At 49.7% G+C, this 18,127-nt stretch overlaps 2 protein-coding genes across 2 annotated transcripts in view; one reads left to right on the forward strand and one right to left on the reverse strand.

Annotated features, from left to right (window-relative positions):
* Window positions 1-1,811: 1,811 nt before the first annotated feature.
* LOC135322503 (nascent polypeptide-associated complex subunit alpha, muscle-specific form-like) overlaps window positions 1,812-18,127 on the reverse strand; it is a 31,428-nt gene continuing 15,112 nt past the window's right edge. Inside the window, 4 exon segments of the mRNA XM_064491292.1 lie at window positions 1,812-5,762; window positions 6,651-6,665; window positions 9,224-9,321; window positions 9,324-9,727. Coding sequence (XP_064347362.1) covers window positions 5,322-5,762; window positions 6,651-6,665; window positions 9,224-9,321; window positions 9,324-9,727 — 958 coding nt within the window. The 3' untranslated portion in view covers window positions 1,812-5,321.
* The window catches only part of TCF20 (transcription factor 20), an 86,028-nt gene continuing 76,655 nt past the window's right edge, over window positions 8,755-18,127 (forward strand). The window contains 1 exon segment of the mRNA XM_031463369.2: window positions 8,755-8,863. The gene's annotated coding sequence lies outside the window, so the exon portion shown is untranslated.

Raw genomic sequence — 18,127 nt, forward strand, 5'->3', positions numbered from 1 at the left:
GCTTCCATGTAGGTTGTGACTTGGTCAGTATCATCTGTCCATTGATTTTTTCCAGAAAGGATGCTTTCTTCCCTTCTGTTCTGTAACCAGCCCACAGGTGAACCTCGGTGCCTGGCCTTCCCACTGCTTCTCCTGCCCCCACCAGCACACCTCATCTGGACTCGGGTAGAGGGCCGAGAGGGTCCAGCAAGATAGTGGCCTCCAGGAGGCCGCTGGAGGACAGGGGGCTGCCCCAACACCATGCGATGTGCACCGTTTGGGGAGAGCGCTGGGAGTGGGTGTATACAGGGCTCGGGAGCCATGTCCAGCCCACACCTGGCAATGTGATGCTGACTTGCCGTGGAAGACCCACATGGTTTGTTTACTCTCTCTCCTCTCTCTGCTTAAGCTTCAGAGTCAGAAAGACCTCTCACCCCTTGTTCCACTGTGCCTGCGCTGGGTGACTGTGGGCATGCTTGCTCAAGGGATGAGTGATTCCCAAGGGGCACCTAAGGCCAGAATAAAGGAACCAGTGCTTAGATGCAAGGTCAGTGATTAAACATTGGTGTGGATGCAGCCCTCCGTGGCAGACTGTTAATGTCCCCATTGCAGATGAAAAAGCTGAGGCTCCAGAGCTTAGAGAGCTTTCTCAAGGCAGCATCACCCTCTGCCCTTCCTTTCTTTTGTACACCCACCTACTACCAAAAAGGAGCTGAGACGGATTATAATGCTGGGAGCCCATAGGTGGCAGGACAGGTAAAGGGAGCCCAGACGACTGGGGGAAGGAGGCTGGGGAGACACAAAATCTGCGATGAGGTAGCTACCATGCCAGCGTGTCAATGCTTGCCCACACAGGATATATCGGGAATGGGAATCAGGTGTGTGGGGGAGGTCATGGTTAAGGATGCACAGTTCCTTCTGCCAGGAGTGTCTGTGCCCACCTTCACTCAGCCAGGGCATAGGGCTACTTAAAGGGCTCTGTGTAGGTTCAAATCCCAGCTCTGCCACTACTGGCTGTGATCACATGCCAAGTAGTTACTGCTCTGAACCTCAGTTTCCACACCTGTAAATGGGGATAATTGTACTCACCTCATAGGTGTGTTCTGAGGATGACCTGAATGAATACAGGTAACTCACTTAGCATGGCTCCTGGCACGTGTGAGAGCTGTAGGAATGTTCTCTATTGTTATCCCCTTAAATCAGCTCACGTTTCCTGAGCACCTGCTGGGTGCCAGCATCAAGCCCAGGGAGCAAGGATTCATCACTCAGGTCCCTCCTGCACCCTGGGCTAAGCCGCCAGCCTCAGGGCCTAGGGCTGAGTGTGTGGATCTGACGTGTGGGGGGAACAGCCTGTGAGAATTGGTGTGCTGGCTCCCACTGCTGGCGTGACAGACATCCTGATGAAATATGTCACTTTAAAACGTTTTTAAAAGAAATTTCTGGAAAGCTTTCTTAACCCCACGGGGGCCATCAGTAGCCTGAACAATTGTCAGGTTCTAGTCTTGGCTTTGAGACAACTTGCCAGGGACCCTCCCTTGCCCGGGCCTCACCTTCCTCATCTATAAAACGGGGCAGTAACCGTATCTACCTGAGAGGGTTGACCCTAAGTGAGGCTGCTCATGTGAAATATGCTTTGTAAACTTGAAAGCAACTTAGAGCTGTTGGGATCTTTCGGTTCTGTTTCTGGTCATTCATGACACGGTCATGGGCAGACGCCTGCATGGTGTCATGCTGGATGCTGGCCTGGGCGCTGACATCAGTGAGATGCCCGCTCTACTCTCAAGGGCTCCCTGAGTTGTGATCTCACTAAAACCCCTGAATTTTGTGATTTCCAGAGAACATGGAAGGCCCCTCTGGCAGCCTGGCCCCTTCCGGGGGAAATGCTGGTAAGTGTCTTGTCTTATCCGTTCGTTCCACAAATGTTTTTGGAGCAGCTCCGTGTGGTGAGGATGATGCAGGAGAATCAGAGGTCAGCCCTGCCCTCGAGAGCAAAAACTCTACCCCTAAATGACCAGACGTCTAAGCTTCGAGGTGGCTGGACACAAAGCCTGGGCTTTTCAGAAGATGCTCAGCCATAGGGTAGTTGGCAGGATCGTTTCTAAATGAACATTGACTATTTCCTCTGCTCGGAATCCTTCAGCGGCTCCGTCTCTTGCCTTTGGGATAAAGTCCCCAAGCCTTTCATGGTCTGTGCTGTCCTGCTCCAGCTGCATCTCCAGCTTACCCATTTCTTTTGAATTGCACTGGCCTCCTTTTTCTTCCTGGAAATCTGCTTGCTCCCTCCTGCCTTAGGGCACTTGCCCATGCTGTGCCTGCTGCCTGGAGCTCTCTCCCAACCTCATCACATGGCTACTTCCTATCTGTCCTTCAGGTCTCAGCTCAAATGTCCTGGATCCCCAAGACCCGGGGTCCCATTATATACCCTCTGTGCTCCTGCCATGCTTACTAATGTGTATCATGGTTGTTACCAAATGATTATTTATGTGATGACTTGTTCTCCCTAATGGTCCCATGGGACTGAAAGCTCCATAACAACAGGGACCCTTGGTCTCAATGTTTGTTGAATGAATTTATGATGAGTATTAAGGTATGCTTTGTGGAGGTGGTGGCATTTGAGTTAAGACTTGAAAGAGGGTGTAACTTCATTCTGTAGGGGAGAGGGAAGGGCTTCCTGCCTTGGGTAGCAGACAGGCACATGGTGGGAACACAACTCATTTGGTTTGGCAAACAGGAATAATGGGACATGTGAGGAAAGGCTGGAAGGGGCTGGAGCCAGACAAGGGCTTTGCGTTCCAGGTGGATGAGAATTGATTTGAATTCTGAAGCTACTTGGGACCGACAACCTTTGAGCCAGGGGGAGTAAGGTTGCTTCCGGTAACAGTAATGAGTTTGCTGCAGGGATGGGTGGGCCAGGAAAAGAGGCTGCAGTCAGGAGGACCAGTTGGGAGTTGGAGAATCCATTGACTCTGCTGCTTTCTGTTTCCCCGGAACCACAGATGTGACTTGGAGTTATCCTGTGAGCTCCTGGGGAGATGCAGGGCAGACGCAGGGCAGTGGTGAGGAACCTCACAGGGCATGACTGCTTCCAGAAGACAATCACCTAGGTGGCAGGGCAGCCATTTCTGAGTCACTGGAGGGATAGATGGAGTGGAGGGAACATTTATGTCTGCATTTCTCACACCTGTGTCCTAGTGCCTTCCCTGTGGCCCAGGAATTGTGACGCTGAGGGACCAGCCTGAGGCAGAAGATGAGCAGAAGCATTTCCATCCAAGCCCTGCAAACAAGACCCATCTCTGCGCACCCACGGGGGTGTAGCTGATGTGGTTAAGAGCCAGGATTCTCAAGAAGTACCTGGTGACGAGTCCCGGATCTACTACTTAGCAGCTGTGTGCCTTTAGGCATCTTGTTAGCAATTCTGGGCTTCAGCTTCTTCAGCTGGGAAGCGGGGGTTACTTACGTGTTGTGAAGGTTAAGTTTGAGGACACACATGGAGCCCCAAGCTCAAGGAACGCTGGAGGCTCAGGAAGTAGTGGCTGTATCATGGCCGCGTTTTTCTCCACGGTTTGAATTCTTTGCAGGAAGCTTGGGTTTCAGGCTTAAAATGACGAGCATGTCAACAAAACAGGATGGAACAAAGTCTTTTCCCAGCATGCCTCAGCATGCAGCACTGCCTTCCTGTGGAGCCCAACAGTGATGGGGCTAAAAGTCTTGAGCTTTCAAGCAGAAATAATCCCAATGGAGAGGAACCTCCCTACTGTTGTTTAATGATAAAGCGATGCAGGGGCTCTGCAGCCCGACCCACCTGGGTCCAGATTCCAACTCTGCCTAGCTGCTCTGTGGCTCAGTTTCCTCATCTGCAGAATGAGCTAAAAATAGTAGCCACCTCATAGGGCTGTTGTAAGGATTAAGCAAGTTAATGCAAGTGAAGTGCTTAGAACACGCCTTTGTCCCTACTATTGTTAGATCATTTCATCTTAGCTTTAACACTTTGTAGTGCTTTAAGTGACTCAGCGGGAGCTCCGGGGCCAGAAGGCTGAGTTCAGACCAGCTCTGCAGCTTGCTAGCTGTGTGACCTCTGGCAAGTTTCTTGGCCTCTCTTTGTCCATTTCTTTCTCTGTACAATGAAGATGACAATCCCCGCCTCAGAAGGTTATTGGGAGGAGTGAATGGTAAGGGACCTGATTTCCTGGAGGCTGGTGGACCACTCAGTCCCTCCTCTCACCCATTCCAATTTCCAGATGAAGAAATTGAGACTCAGAGCCATCGAGTGATTTGCTAAGGGACATACATCAGTGAGACTAGGCTGGGCCCCCAGCTCAGTGACCTGTGCTGGGCCTCCATGCCAGGGGCTGCCCAGGGAGACTCAAGCCACTAGTGGCAGGAGTGTTGAGGCCTGAAGGGTGATCTGTGTGGCCAGGGTGCAGGGGCCTGAAGTGGCTCAGCTGCGTCTCCTCTGGTGTTCTCTCTGCTCACCTGCGGGAAGACAAGTGCACAGGCGCACAGTCACTGCCGCTTGCTGGGCAGGCCAAGGTCTTCCAGGCATGGGGTCTGAGGGTCCAACACTTGCAAACTGCCCAGTGTCCAAGGCTTTAACATGCGACTTGTGGGGAGAGGCTGGTGCCAACCCTGCTGTCCCCTCACATTCCTTTCACTATTCTCCTGTAGACTTTGGGACCCACCACCTGTCTGTGTCCATCCATCTTTCCAGTGTTTACCAAGGGCTGGGAAACTTGCTGGTTAAGAGTACAACCCCTAAAGACCTGGGTTCAAATCCCAGCTTGGTCTTTTCTAAGCTGTGTGACTTGGGACAAATTCTTAAAACTCTCTGAGCCTTAGCGGCCCCATTTGTAAAGTGGGTACCAGTAACAGTACCAACCTCATCATGTTGTTGCAAACACATGGTGTCTGTTGCCAGTGAGCTTGGACTCCTCTGGGCTGTACTGTCATTATTAACATTACCATTTTTATGGTTATGGTGCCTCACCCTATGCAGGATGCTGAAGCAGAGGTGTTTGCCCTGCAAATGCTCAGAGTCCTGAGGGAAAGACAAATACAGTCACAAACAGCCCAGTGTGACCAGTGGGAGCTGAGGAGGGAGCCACAACTTGGATCCTGGAGGAGTCAGGTGGAGTGCAGGGTTGAAGGGCAAATCTGAGCAGAGGTCACTGTGAGACCCTGTGAAACAAACTCATGCCAAGTATGGCACAGTTACAAGGCCCTGCAGGATCCCACCCCTGCCCACCTCCGCAGCCTCATCTCTCGTTCCTGGAGCCCTGTGCTGGGCACAGCCCTCCTGGGAACTGCAGGTGGCTGTCCCCACATGACTTAGCCATCATCAGGGCTTACAGCCTAGCACACAGCAGGTGCTCTGTGTGGAATGAAGGTATGCCCACAGAGGTTCTAGCCACCCCTGCTGTTGGTGCTCTGCATGGGGAAAGTGCCTGGCTTGGGATGGGCTCCGCAGTGGGGTTCCCTACTCTCTTAACCAGAGGCTGTTTTAAGCTGTCTCCTAGAGGACTGTGAGCAGGAATTCCAGGCCTCCTTTTTGGTGGGATAGAGTTAGCAGGAGGCCCCTCCCAAGAGGAAGGAGAGCTGGGGCCCATTGAAGGATAAAGGTGAGGGCTGTATGTGTACTGAAGAGAGCCAGTGAGTGAGAGGAAGGACATCTGCCTGCCGCTGAAGGCACCGACACCCCGGCTCACTTCACACAAGTCACTGATCTGCCGAGCAGGGCCAGTCCCCTCAATCAATCCGTGCTGACAGATGGTAGTGGAATCAGTGACCTAGAGGCAGAAGACTCCATTTGTAATCCTGGAGTGGCCTGGGTGCCTGGAGGAGGACAGAGGAGTTTGTAATAAAGGGAGTGACACAGGGTTTCCAAAAGCCATCTCTGAGCTGGGGGAGGAGGGGAAGGATTAATTTTGCTTCTGGAATTGAAACCACTGATTCAATTCAATAAGTATTTTTCGAGTGGACTGGGTAAGAAGAGAGAAAAACAAAACCCAACTAATCTACTGTCCTTTCCTTAAAGTGTGGTAGGAAAAACAGGATGGTCACAGATGAGACAATGAGAGAACAATGGAAGACACGAATGTGATCAAAGCAGAGGGGGCTCCCAGTTATTGTGCTTCAGCCACTACCGGATCTTGAGCATTTAACCTCTCTGAGCCTCAGTCTGCTTGTGTGTTCACATCATAGAACCCTTAGCTATTGTTCATATGTGCCTGGTACTATACTGAATTCTTTACGCACATCTCTTTAGATTCCCATAACACCTAATGAATGTCATACTATCCCCATTTTACTGCTGAGGAAATCAGCATTCAGAGAGGTGAAGTGACTATTCCAAGGCCACACAGCCCAAGGTAACTCAAATCTGTCTGTAGGTCATGATGCCCACACATATTCTCTTTCTGAATGGAACTGAAAGGGAAAGTGATAGGCTGCCAGGGGTGAAGAGGTCCAGGCTGGCCTGGCCCTGGGACTGAGGAAGTTTCCGGGTGGAAGTCGGCTAGGCATTGTTCAGGCAGGGTCCTAGGGGTGGGGAGGGGCAAGTAGGCTCAGTCTCAGGACAGGAGGCAGGAACAAACAAGACCGTGGACTTCAGTTATCTGTCTGCATTCCTTCCCTTCTGAACGAGGCTCTGCATAGCTTGTCACTATCCATTTCACATTCTGGTCCCCATTCTGAGACCTAGGTGAGCTGAGGAAGAAGGGAAAGAAAGGAAAGAATGATCAGGCAGGAGACTGTAAGGAAAAGGACTTCCCTTTTCTTCATGAATTCTCTCAAGAAACTGAGGGTGCCCCCAACCCCAAGTGGAAGCTCCCATGCATCACCCTGCATTTGTCCAGAAAACATGAGTCTATGCTGAGAGTTTTCCTTTTTCCCTCTGTAGCTCTGACTCAAAGCAGAAGCCAGTGCTGGTCTTTTAAGTCTTGGTGCCAAAGAATTTGAAAATGAAACTCACAGAACAATGGGAACAGCCAGAGGGCAGGGCTTGGCGGCCTGTTCAGCTCTGCCCCGGAAGAGACCAGCACCCCGCCTGGCATACAAGAGGTATTGGGGAATCAAGTCTCCAAGAATAGCCCTGACCCACATTGGAGCCAGCCCCCACTTTGTGTGATTGGACAGAAGCCAGAAGAAATCACTGCCTTCCCCAACCACATCCTCCTGGGGTGCCAGAACCAACTCGGGCCCTGCTTCAGATCTCTTTGCTGGGCACAGGTGTTGCCACAGCCAGGACCCTCCTTGGGTGGCCCAAGGCAGGGCAAAGAGTTAATGTCTCTGTTGAGGTGGGTGAAAGGGCAGAGCCAGGCCCCGGAGGATTAGTGCACCTCAAACATACTGAAACTGGGCCTCAGGCCACACTTGGTTCCTATCAGCCTCCACCTGCTGCCCAAAGCACTCTTCCACTTCCAATTTACTTTCAAGTTGGGTTGCTTCAGGAAAGTAAGCTACCTACTCCCTTAACATCTAGGGCCAATGGGGGCCTAATTTAGAATCAGCAGTTTTAGCCAACATTAGGGACATTGAGTCTGAGTCCGAACTCTCCTTCCCATATTGTACTAACGGGAAACTGAGGCCCAGAGTGGGGAGAGAATTTGGCCAAGTCTCTGGGTGAGTCAGAGGGAGGATCACAAACACTCTCAAAACATCCTACCCTCGCTGGCCTCCTCACTTTTGATAGCAGTGGGTCACAGGGCACAAACATCTCGGTGGTGGTTCTACAACTAAGATTTTTTCTTTTCTTTTCTTTAAGTCAGCCATTCCTTTGCTCCATAAAACATACATGAGATTTGCCAAAGAAGGCTGGGAACGTTCTGAGGCCTTGGCACCACAAATGCTCTACCATATCTCCAAATTAATTCTGGACCCTGGGTCCAGCCAGGCATAGCAGCTTTTCAATGCCGCCTCAGGCAAAGGCAACTGGTATTTGGTGAGCATCTGTTTTACCGGCAAGGCTAGTGGGCCTCCCTCCTCCTAGCTTTTATTGCAGTGTAAACTGAGGCTCGCTCGAGAGGGCCCAAGTCATTCATCCAAGGACACGCGGCAACAAGGGGTGGAGGCGGCAAGGCAACCAGGCCTGCGGCCGGGAGGGCACTGGACAGGCAGGAGTCGGCCTCACTAAGCAGGTTATTGGGAGCAGAGCAGGCCCTCGCCCGCGGGCTGCCCGAGGCGCGATTCTGGCGTTGGAGGCTTCAGGGAACTCCACAAATCCCAGGGAGAGATTCCGGGCCACCAACTCCCCAGAAAGTTGGCTTACGGCCACTCCCAGGACTGCCGGGAGCTGCTGGCCAAGATGGCACTGGGCGCGAGACGAGACACGCGCGCTGCGACCCGCAGCTGCCGAGAGGACCCCTGCACGACCCGGGCAGCAGGGCAGGGGTCTCCTCTGGCCCCACACGCGCAGGCCTCTGCAGCGCCGCACGCTGGTGGGCACGCGCGCGCCCGCCGGCCCCGCCCCCTGCCGCCCCGCCCCCGCCGCGCGCACCGCCCCGCCGCGCGCCCTCCCGCCCGCCCGCGCGCCGCGGCCCGGGGCCTTCCGATTGGCCGCGCGCCGTCACCTGACGCTCTGTTATTTCCTGTGTGTTGGGAGAATGGAGAGAAAAAACCCCGAGCTGAGCGGCTTTCGGCCCCTGCTAGGCGGCCGCGGCCTCCGCCGGGGGAGCCCGCCCTGAGGCGCGCCCGACCGGGGAGCGAGCGCGCGGGCCGGAGCGAGCCTCCAGGGGCCGCGGCCCCGGCCCGCCCCGCCGCCGGCCCGGGCGCCGGAGCTGGAGGCGGCGGAGGCTCCCCCACCCCCACCCCGCGCAGCGCCGTCCGCCGCCTCTCCCTCCCCTCCCGCCCCCGGCCGAGGCCGAGGGACCGGGCGGGGGGGCTCCCGCAGGTAACCGCCGCCCAGGACTGAGGGGGAGGGGCAGGGGTCGGGATTGAGGGGATGGGGCTGGGCTGGGGTGTCTGGCCTCTGGGGGGTTGGGGGCAGAGGTCTATGCCCGGCCCGACCTGGGAGTGCTGAGCCCCCGTACACCGAGGCAGGACTCGGGGTGCTGAGGGGAATGTCCCTGCCCAGCCCGACCCGACCCGGGAGTGCAGAGGGGAGCGGCCTGCCCTGGCCTTGGGGCGCTGAGGGGAACGGACCCGGCCTGGCATCAGGGCGCTGAGGGGTCTCGTTCTGGCCTGGGAGTCCGGCAGGGCTTGGGCACCGGTCCTGGCTTGAGGGTGCCGGGGGAAGGTACCTGCTCATCGCGGCCTCTGGTGCAAACACGGCGGATGTGAGCGGGCGGCGCCCAGGGGTCGGCGGGGTCAGCGCCGCCCGCCCCGGGGCCCCTGGCAGCCCCGGGGGTCTGGCGGCACTCGCCGCTTCGCGGCGGGCTGGGGGCGAGGCCGTCGGGCGGAGGGCCGGCCTTGGGGAGGGGCCGGGCGGGCAGGAGGGCGGGAGCGGCGCTGAGGCGCCCGGTCGTCGGAGCGCGCCTCTGCCGCGGGAGGGCCGGGGGCCCGTTTATTGCCATGTGAACACCTGAAGCCATGTGGACGCGGCTGCTTCTTGCCTGTTGAGGGCGGAGGGCAGGTACCGGCTGGCCCGGCGCAAGGTCCCGGCGCTGGGGGCGGGGAGCGGAGCTCAGGACACGCTTCCTGCGTGGGGTTTTCTCCCCCTCCCCCGCCGCCGTGAGCGGGTCTGGGTGTTTGATCCCGAGGTCCCAGTGTGCGAGCGAAGGCTCGTTTTGGGGTCGGGGGCTCTAGGCTTCTCGTTCTTTTTAGGGGGAAAAGTGGTGGTTTAAGGAGAGTGGCCGATGCGGCCCAGCCCGCTCTGGCAGCAGCGGGAGGTGGAATGTCTCCCGTGCGCCGGGATGGGAGTGGAATTTAGTGAGTTGGGGGGGGTGCGGTGCAGAGGAGCGGCCTCCTTCCTGGGCCTGTGGGTGGGGATTATTGTCTGTTTTTGTGGTTGTGGATACTAGCACTGTCTGCCTCTGTGTGCCACCCTTTAGTTTGCCCTTAGGGGACAGTTGAAAATTAGGATTCCACACTCCCCCCTTTCCTCTTTGCTTTTTTTTTCCGCCTCGAAGATTAGATGACTCTGGTAACTGCTGTAAAATGGATGGAATTTTCGAGCTATTATCTAACAGGCAGATCTTTGAATGATAATTGGACCCTTATGTTAACAGCCTCAGTGAAGAGTTTTATAAAACATCTTACAGGGGGTGGCAGCTTGGTGAAGTGGGAAACTGCTGAATTCCGCCGAGGAAGACCAGGAATCTATTTCCCAGCTTTGTGACCAAATAAACTTATTCTGGCCATGTTACCTGTCTCCTCAAGGCTCCAATTTCTTCATCCGTTAAATGAGGACTCCCTTCCAGGTCAAACATTACAGGGGTTTGGGTAGTCCTCCCGACTCCCTCCAATCTTGTGTGTTTGTTTTAACCATAGATGACTTTCTGGGAAATGCAGGCTGTCCCTTACCTGGCTTTAAAAGCCTGTCTCAGTTTTCAGTTTTCAGCCTCCTCTCCAACAGAGCTTAAGACCTGGTCAGGGTACAGTTTTCCCTCAAATCCCAGATGCTCTTCTGTGCTTCTCAGAAAGTATATTCTAGTCTATGCTGAGTATACCTTGTATTTTTTTGTCTTTGCAAGAAGGAGTTAATCAGGAAAAAGATTTTTCAGAATACATCTGACTACCTGGAACTGTGGGTAATGGAAGTGTGTTTGGGTGTGTGTGGGTTGGTTGGCTCCAAGGAGTTCCAAGCTCTTGTTCCACGCAGGAGGTTGTAGAGGGATCTTATTTAAAGTTCTTTCAAGGGGTATTTGAAACTTGAAATTTCCAGCTTTAGTATTCTCAGAGTAGGGATAAAGTGGAATTCCATAATATCTCCTGTGAAATGGTATGTTTCTGGAATTAACTATCACCTCAGGGTGCACTAATTACTTGCATCCCACGTTTATTTCTTAATGGTAGCCGAGTGCTTCCTTTCAGTTGCTGAAGAGCCCCAATTAGTTTCACTGATTTTATGGTGTGTGAGGGCCTTTGGCCACACTTTTGACTGGTTAGTCCTTTCAGACGAGCCTCAGAAGTTGGTCTTGTTTGTCTTAAAGTTCTAGTACCGGGATGCTTGAAGAACATGTGCCTAATGTGGTGTGTCTTTCTTAGACCACTTTTTTGTTCATTCTGTACAGTTTCAAAAAGGGTCATAGTATTGGAAGGCGTGCTCATAATGCTGACTTTGGAGACAGATTGGTAGACTTTTTTTTGTATATTAGCATCTGGTGTGTCACATTATTTGCGTTTCCAAAAAATTAGCAGTTTATTCTGTGTTGGTATTTGAAATATGACCTTGTGTTTGGTGTGGGCTTTTAAAAACCTTATAGCTACTTAAATTGTAAGCAGTTACCACACTCACTTATATTTAGCTTTGTGTTACAACTTATGAGGAAAAAGTTATAAAACTCTTACAGAGGTTTAAGAGTTTGTGTATATGTGTGGGAGAAAAGGTTGTCACAGTGGTAAGGAGATATAGGTTTTAGGTTCTATAGCCTTTTAATTGTATACTCTTTTCTAACTTTCATAATATTGAATGTAAAACAAGAAACCAGAGTTGGATTTTTGGTGAGTTCAGCCTTGTTTTATAGAGAGGAAAGGATGCTAACATTTGTTTAAAAAAAAAACCCAGTATGCTAGGTTCTGTCCAAGGTATTTTAACTTACAAAATCCGCTCAGCAGACCTGAGAGGTATGTATATATATCACCTCTTCTTTCCCTGAGAGATCATAGAACTAAACAAGGGTCAGGGTTTGATTGTGACTGTCCTCCCCTTGGCTCCAAAGCCTTTTCTAGATCTGTCATAACTCACTGCCTGCTCAAGACACAAATCAACTAGTGGTAGATTGGCCTTGGAAATCTAAATTTTCTGCTATCCCCCCCCCCCCCCCCGTTTTTAAGTTATAATGAACTTGAAATCTGGACTCAGGCAAAATACTGGAAATCATGGTTCTTGTGACTGTGCCATGTGGCTTAGTGTTCCCTGGAGTTTTCTGAAACTTTACTTTCCCCATTCCTGGCCAGTTTTGCCAGTGCACTTGAGATTTAATCTAAAAAATTTCTTTCGTACTCAATTCTCCCATTGTGTCTTAAGCTGTAAACTTGTTGTATCAACTCAAAAGAGTGATAGAATATGTAAGGGAATGTCTCTCTTCTCTCTGTCTTACTGGTTTACAGTGCACAGGAATCTGGTATCTGCTCAATTTGACCGGATGCGACTCAAAAGATGCATTTACAAAAGACAGCCCTTTCCCCAATATACCTTAAGCTCTCTTCCTCCTGGGGGTTTATGTTCAAGGCACCTTAGTGTTCATTAGATTTGTCTGGGGTTTCAGACTCTGCTACCTTTATTTACTTTTTTGTGGAGGTAAAAGTAACAAAGTAAAGCAATACAATAAAACCCTGTTTATATTGGAGCAAAACTGTACATTAAAGTTATACATTTGAAATACAATGAAATCAAGGCTTTCGTAGAGCATAATTTGGTCATACTGCACTGAGACTGAGTAGTTTTTATTAGACTTGGAAGTCCTCATAATACCTATGGTACATGCAGTATGGGTGGAAAGGTTCTCATGGTGACAAACACAATCAGTACTTTCTGCATTAGAGCTATGTTTGCTTGTAGGTAATGTGCACAACCCAGCAGGAAGATGAACTATAAAGTGACTTATTGGTATATCTGTGGCTTGTTATCTGATGCTTCATTGTGGGGAAGTTAAGAAAGAGAAAACATTAGCCACAGGAGAAAATATCCTTATTGCAATATGCAGTATATGTAAGCTGTTCTGTAGGAGAGAGTGGAAGTTCATTGGAACATTTGATTATCAGCCTGATTGGAAGATGGTTTCCATGCTTGAATAGCGCATCCCTAAATGTGGATTAAAGTGCTCTGTGTATGTGTTCTAATTTTCATTAACAAGCATTTGTAGGCATTGTTCTAAACATGGGAGATGCAGTGGTGGGCAAGATAGAGAAGGAGCTGCTCTGGAGACGGACTGTAGACAGTAAGTAAGTAAGAATGTCAGGTGGTGATGCTGGCTACGAAGCAAATAAAAGACAATATGATGGTGACTCAGGGGAGCTCCTCCAAAGTGGTCATTAAGATGATCCCTCTGCTGAAGCCTTTTCTGCTGGCAGGGCAGTCATACTTGATCTGTGGGATGGATGCGCTAAGCAAAGTAAATAATTTGTTTTAGCCCTGAACATCTTGAGAAGTTAATCCAAAGAGTAGAATTGGGTTGGTTGACGTCTTCCCTCTGTTTATATCAGTGCTTTGTGAACGGGGACCTGGCTCAAAAGAACTTAAGAGGGATCATTCATGGTACCTTGTAAAGGGTAAGAAAGGGGAATGTGTCTGCTTTTTAAAATCATTCTGGTAAAAAAAAAAAAATAGAGATGTGGTATAATATTGGCGAGTGCATATTTCTTTGTTTGGGAGTTGGATTGGAGTATACTAAATCACCATACTTTGTTGAAGTATCAAATAAAGCCAGCAAAAATTAGTGACGTCTGTATGCAGGACACTCTGCTAAATGTTGCTTCAAATGGAGGACTCCAAGTGACCTAGTGGAATTGGGGCCAGGGTTGTTGAGGGAAGCAAGGGTAGCTGAGAGTGAGTGCTCTGGCAGGAGAGGAAATAGCACAGGTCAGACAGGCTTTGTTATCCGTGGCCAGGAGGGTTTTCCACTACGCTTTTCCCAGCCAGCTGGTGGCATCCAGCATACCTTCACCCACCCTTTCTGTGCTTTCTGTGGTAAAATTTTATAGAGAGCTGAAAGAAACGTAAGAAATTGTCTAGTCTAGCACTTTGTCTTTACAACTCAGGAAAGATGCCAGGAAGGTGGTGACTTGTCCAAAGTTATGCATCTTTTCACTGACAGAGTCAAGGCTAGGGCCCCGTTCTCTGCCAGCTAGTGTTCTTTCAACCATAGCCCATGTTCTGACCGTGGGATTGATAGTTAACAGTTGCTTCTGAGTAGAAAAAGAAAGGAAGGAAACCTCTGGGTGTTGATGTACTTACTCACTGAGGGAAAAGCTTGTGTACTTCCAACCTTAAGTCAGGGAGAAGACAGCACATCAATCTTGAAAGCAGACTAAGTACAAAGAAGATTGTATTACTGTTACTTTTTTCACAAAGATATGTAGTGTTGGTTTCTTTGGCCCCATTGAGACATACTCGCACCCTAATTATGTCTTGGTCCAGAATGGTTGACATGGAGAAGCTCTTTGCTGCATTCAGTATTAGTTGTGAAGTTCAAATTAGGCCCTTTAGATATAGGGAGAAATTTCTGGTTCTTATGGAAATTGAGTCCTGGAATTCAAAAGAGGTAAAGCCCTAGCAGTCCTCAGTTTTTCCACCTCTAGACCTGCTTCAGGGAGGATTTCACTTCCACATTTTGAAGCATCCTAAGTTGAAGCATTACTTTGGGAGCCTGGAGATTATTGTTCCTGACAAGAGTAGGGATTCTTGGGGAGGGCTACTTCCTTGGACATAACCCTGACTTAGTTCTCTGGTGGGCCAGTTAACCTGGGAGCAGATTTTGTATCCTTTTTGCAGTTATGTGAAAAGACACTCTAAGTCCACGTGATGAGCAGTTTGTGGAGGCAGCAGGGCACGTGAAGGAGGACGTGTGGCCTCGGTTTGGCTCCATCACTTACTAGCAGTGAGTGACCTTGAGCATTTTGCCTGAGCCACAGTTTCCTCATCTGTAAAAAGGAGATATATCTTCCTCAGGGCCCGTGGGAAAAGGAATTAAAATGGGAAAAGTGTATAGTGGAGTGCACCACCTATAAGTAACCCTCAGTGAGTAGTAGTTGTCCATTAAACAAACATTCCACATTGTGCTGTGTCCCAAGACACTGGACTAGAGCAGGGCTGGTTGATTTTACATCCTCAGATATCTGCTCAGTAGAGAAAGATAGTTAAACAGGGCTATCAGAAATGCTCTGATGGAGGAGTACATGTGTATCAAGATGTATAATCCTGACTTGAGAGATCCCAGGAGGCTTCTCAAAGGGGGACCATTTGCTTCTCATCCAGGTGCCTGTCTTGTCTCTTAGCTATCTTTTCTTGCCTCTGTGGCTCATCCCTCTCCTTCTTCTGCTTGACCATAGACATTCTCTGGACCCTCTTTATTTCACTGCACTCTCCCTGAGTGCTCTCAGATATCCCTAGGCTTTTGTGATTGTTCATAGGCTGATGACCTCCACATTGATACCTTCAGGCAGACCTCTGCTAGCTCCACCATCATCGCCTACCTGGAATACTGTGATTGCCTCTTAGGATGACCCCCCCCCCCCAATTTCTACCCATCTGCCTCTATTCCACTTTGCCCAGAGCAGCCAAGAGTCATCTGTCTTTCCTCCACTTAAAATTGTTAAGTGGTTTCTCACAGCACTTAGAAGAAAATCCAAACTCCTTCCCATTTCTCACAAGGTTCTGAGTGCCCTGGCCCCTGCCCACCTCTCTGACTGGCTCTCTACTGCTTTTGCTTGCTGTCTTCAGCCGCATTCACTTTCTCTGACCCCTGAAGGCAGCAGGCTCTTTCCTACCTCAGGGACTTCTTTATAGGCTACTTCCTTTGCCCAGAACACTGTGGCCAACTTAGCCTTTTCTCATCCCTCAGAATATTTGTTGAATGAATAAACCGACAGTAAAGGGGGAGGAAAAGTGTCCTTGGAGTGCATCTACAAAGGTCTGAAAAAGAAAATATAGAAAGAAACATTTGAAGTGCTGAAAAAATGAGTTTGGTTGTGGTATAGGTACAGTTACTCAAGCAAAACACCTAGGAGTCAGGCAGCCAGAGCTCAGATATACTGCTGATGAGAGTATAAAATGATGTGAACACTTTGGAAAACTCAAAGTTTTGTGAAAAGTTGAATATATGTCTGCCCTGTGACCCAGCAGTTCCATTTCTAGCTATTTATCCAAGAGAAATAAAAGTATATGTCCACAAGTAAGCCTTGAACAAGAATGTTTGTAGGAGCTTCATTCATGATAGCCAAAAACTGGAAACAGTCCAGATGTCCACCAGCAGGAGAATGGGTAAACAAACTGGTACATTCATACAGTGGAAGACCACTCAGCAATGAAGAGGAACAGACTGCTGGCAGATGTAATAAGGATAAATTCCACACATGTTAATGCTGAATGAAAAGCCAGACCCAAAACAGTACATAATGGATTATCCCATTTATAAGACATTCTAGAATAAGCAAAAGTAGTCTATGATACCGAAAATCAGATCAGTGGTTACTTCTTGGGTGGAAGGAGGTTCACTGGGAAGGGGACATGAGAGAACTTTCTAGAGTGATGGAAATATTCTGAATCTTGATAGACATTCACCAAATCTGATTGAATCATTTGCTATATGTAAATTATACCTAAAAACAACCTAGGAATTGCCCTAGATTTCTCCATGCCTGCCCCCCACCCCGGCCAACATTTAATCTCCCAACAAGTTCTGTTCATTTGATATCCAAAATAAATCCTGAATTTGTTCCCTCCCATCTCAAGCAACGTCCCCTCTTATCTGGACTACTGTATTATTAGCCTCCTGACTGGTTTTCGAACCCCCAATTTTTTTTTCCCTTCCCAGATCATTTTTTCCGCTTGTCAGCTAAAGTGATCTTTAAAAATTCAAATTGGATTACATCAGTTATTTTCCTACAGCCCTCCAGGAGCTTTCCATTGCTTTCAGGTGGCCAGAAGGGTCTGTCTGACCGCCACCTCCTCCTGAGCCCATTTGACTGGCCTCCTCCTTGCTCCCTAAGGTCCACCCTCTTTAACCTTCCCTCAAGCTCATTTCTGCCTTAGGACCTTGACACCTGGCTCCTCCCTTGGCCTGGAGCACTCTGCCCCCCAAATCTGTGTGAGACTAGTTTCTGTTTGTCATTCAGGTTCAGTTTAAATATTTCCTTCTCTGTAAGGTTTTCTCTAGCCCTTACTGTCTAAAGTAGTGTTCCATCACATCACCCTGCTTTTATTCCTAACTTTTATCACCATTTGAAATTAGCTCATCCTTTTATTTATTTGTTTGCCTATCTCCTCCCTCTCGGATTAAGCTTGGCTTGTTCACTGCTATCCACTCAACGTCTGCAGCAGTGTTTGGCACATAATGTATTGGCCATATGTATTGACTAAGTGAAGGTATTAAGGCTGGTGGTGATGGGATGAGAACAAGTCTACTAGGAGGTGGATTTGTGAGGGAGGAGGAGGAGGAGCCAAGGAGAGTCAAGACTTCTATCTAGCTTGGAAACTGGGTGGTGGGGTACCACTCATTGAAATAGAGAACAGTGGAGAATGAGAAGATTGGGATGGGGTATAAAGTGATGAATTTAATTTTGGACTTAAGTTTGAGATGCTTGTAAGGAAGGCATCGAGAGTTTGAGGCACAGAACTGACATTTAGAAGAAGGGGACTGAGCTGTAGACTAAGACTTAGAGGTTAGCATGTATATGTTCCAGCCTGGGTGTAGATGAGATTGCTCTCAGGGTAAACACGGAATGCCAATATGTGGAGAAGTGGTTCCTTCCCTTTTTCCTGCCCTAGTGATGGCTGTCTCCCACAGTAACAGAAACTTAACAGAACCCAGCCCCTAGAAGGTTTTGCAGTTCTGGACACTCCCCAGCCCCCAACCCCCATGTTCCAGTTATGTTATTGTTGCTAATAATAACAAGCACTCAGAGGGTCAGCATGAAAACTGTGAGGAGTGTGAACATTTAAGGGAGTTGGGGAGCATTTAAAGAGCAGTGAGGATGCAATCAGACAGGTTAGGAGGAAAACCCAGAGAGCATGGCATGAGGGAGGAAAGTGTTTCCAGTTAGAGGCGGTAGCAGAGATTGCAGAAGTGTCAGTTGGGTAGGGAGGGGCTGACTAAAGCAACGGTTGTATATTGGTGAGAAGGTGAGGTGAAGAAGTAGAGACAATAAGTTTGGAGTCAAACTTTCCTCAAGTTTGGCTGTTAAAGGAAAGGAAAATAGCTCTAGGGGTCAAGCGAAGACATTTTAAAAAAATATGAGAACCTTGAGCATGTGTAAATTGAGGTGGGAAGGAGCTAGCACAGGGCAGTGTTGAAAATGCAGGAGAGAATGTTGGATTGAGGACCTTCCTGGGGAA

This window comes from Camelus dromedarius, chromosome 11 (genome assembly GCF_036321535.1).
Source record: "Camelus dromedarius isolate mCamDro1 chromosome 11, mCamDro1.pat, whole genome shotgun sequence".
Classification (NCBI taxonomy): domain Eukaryota; kingdom Metazoa; phylum Chordata; class Mammalia; order Artiodactyla; family Camelidae; genus Camelus; species Camelus dromedarius.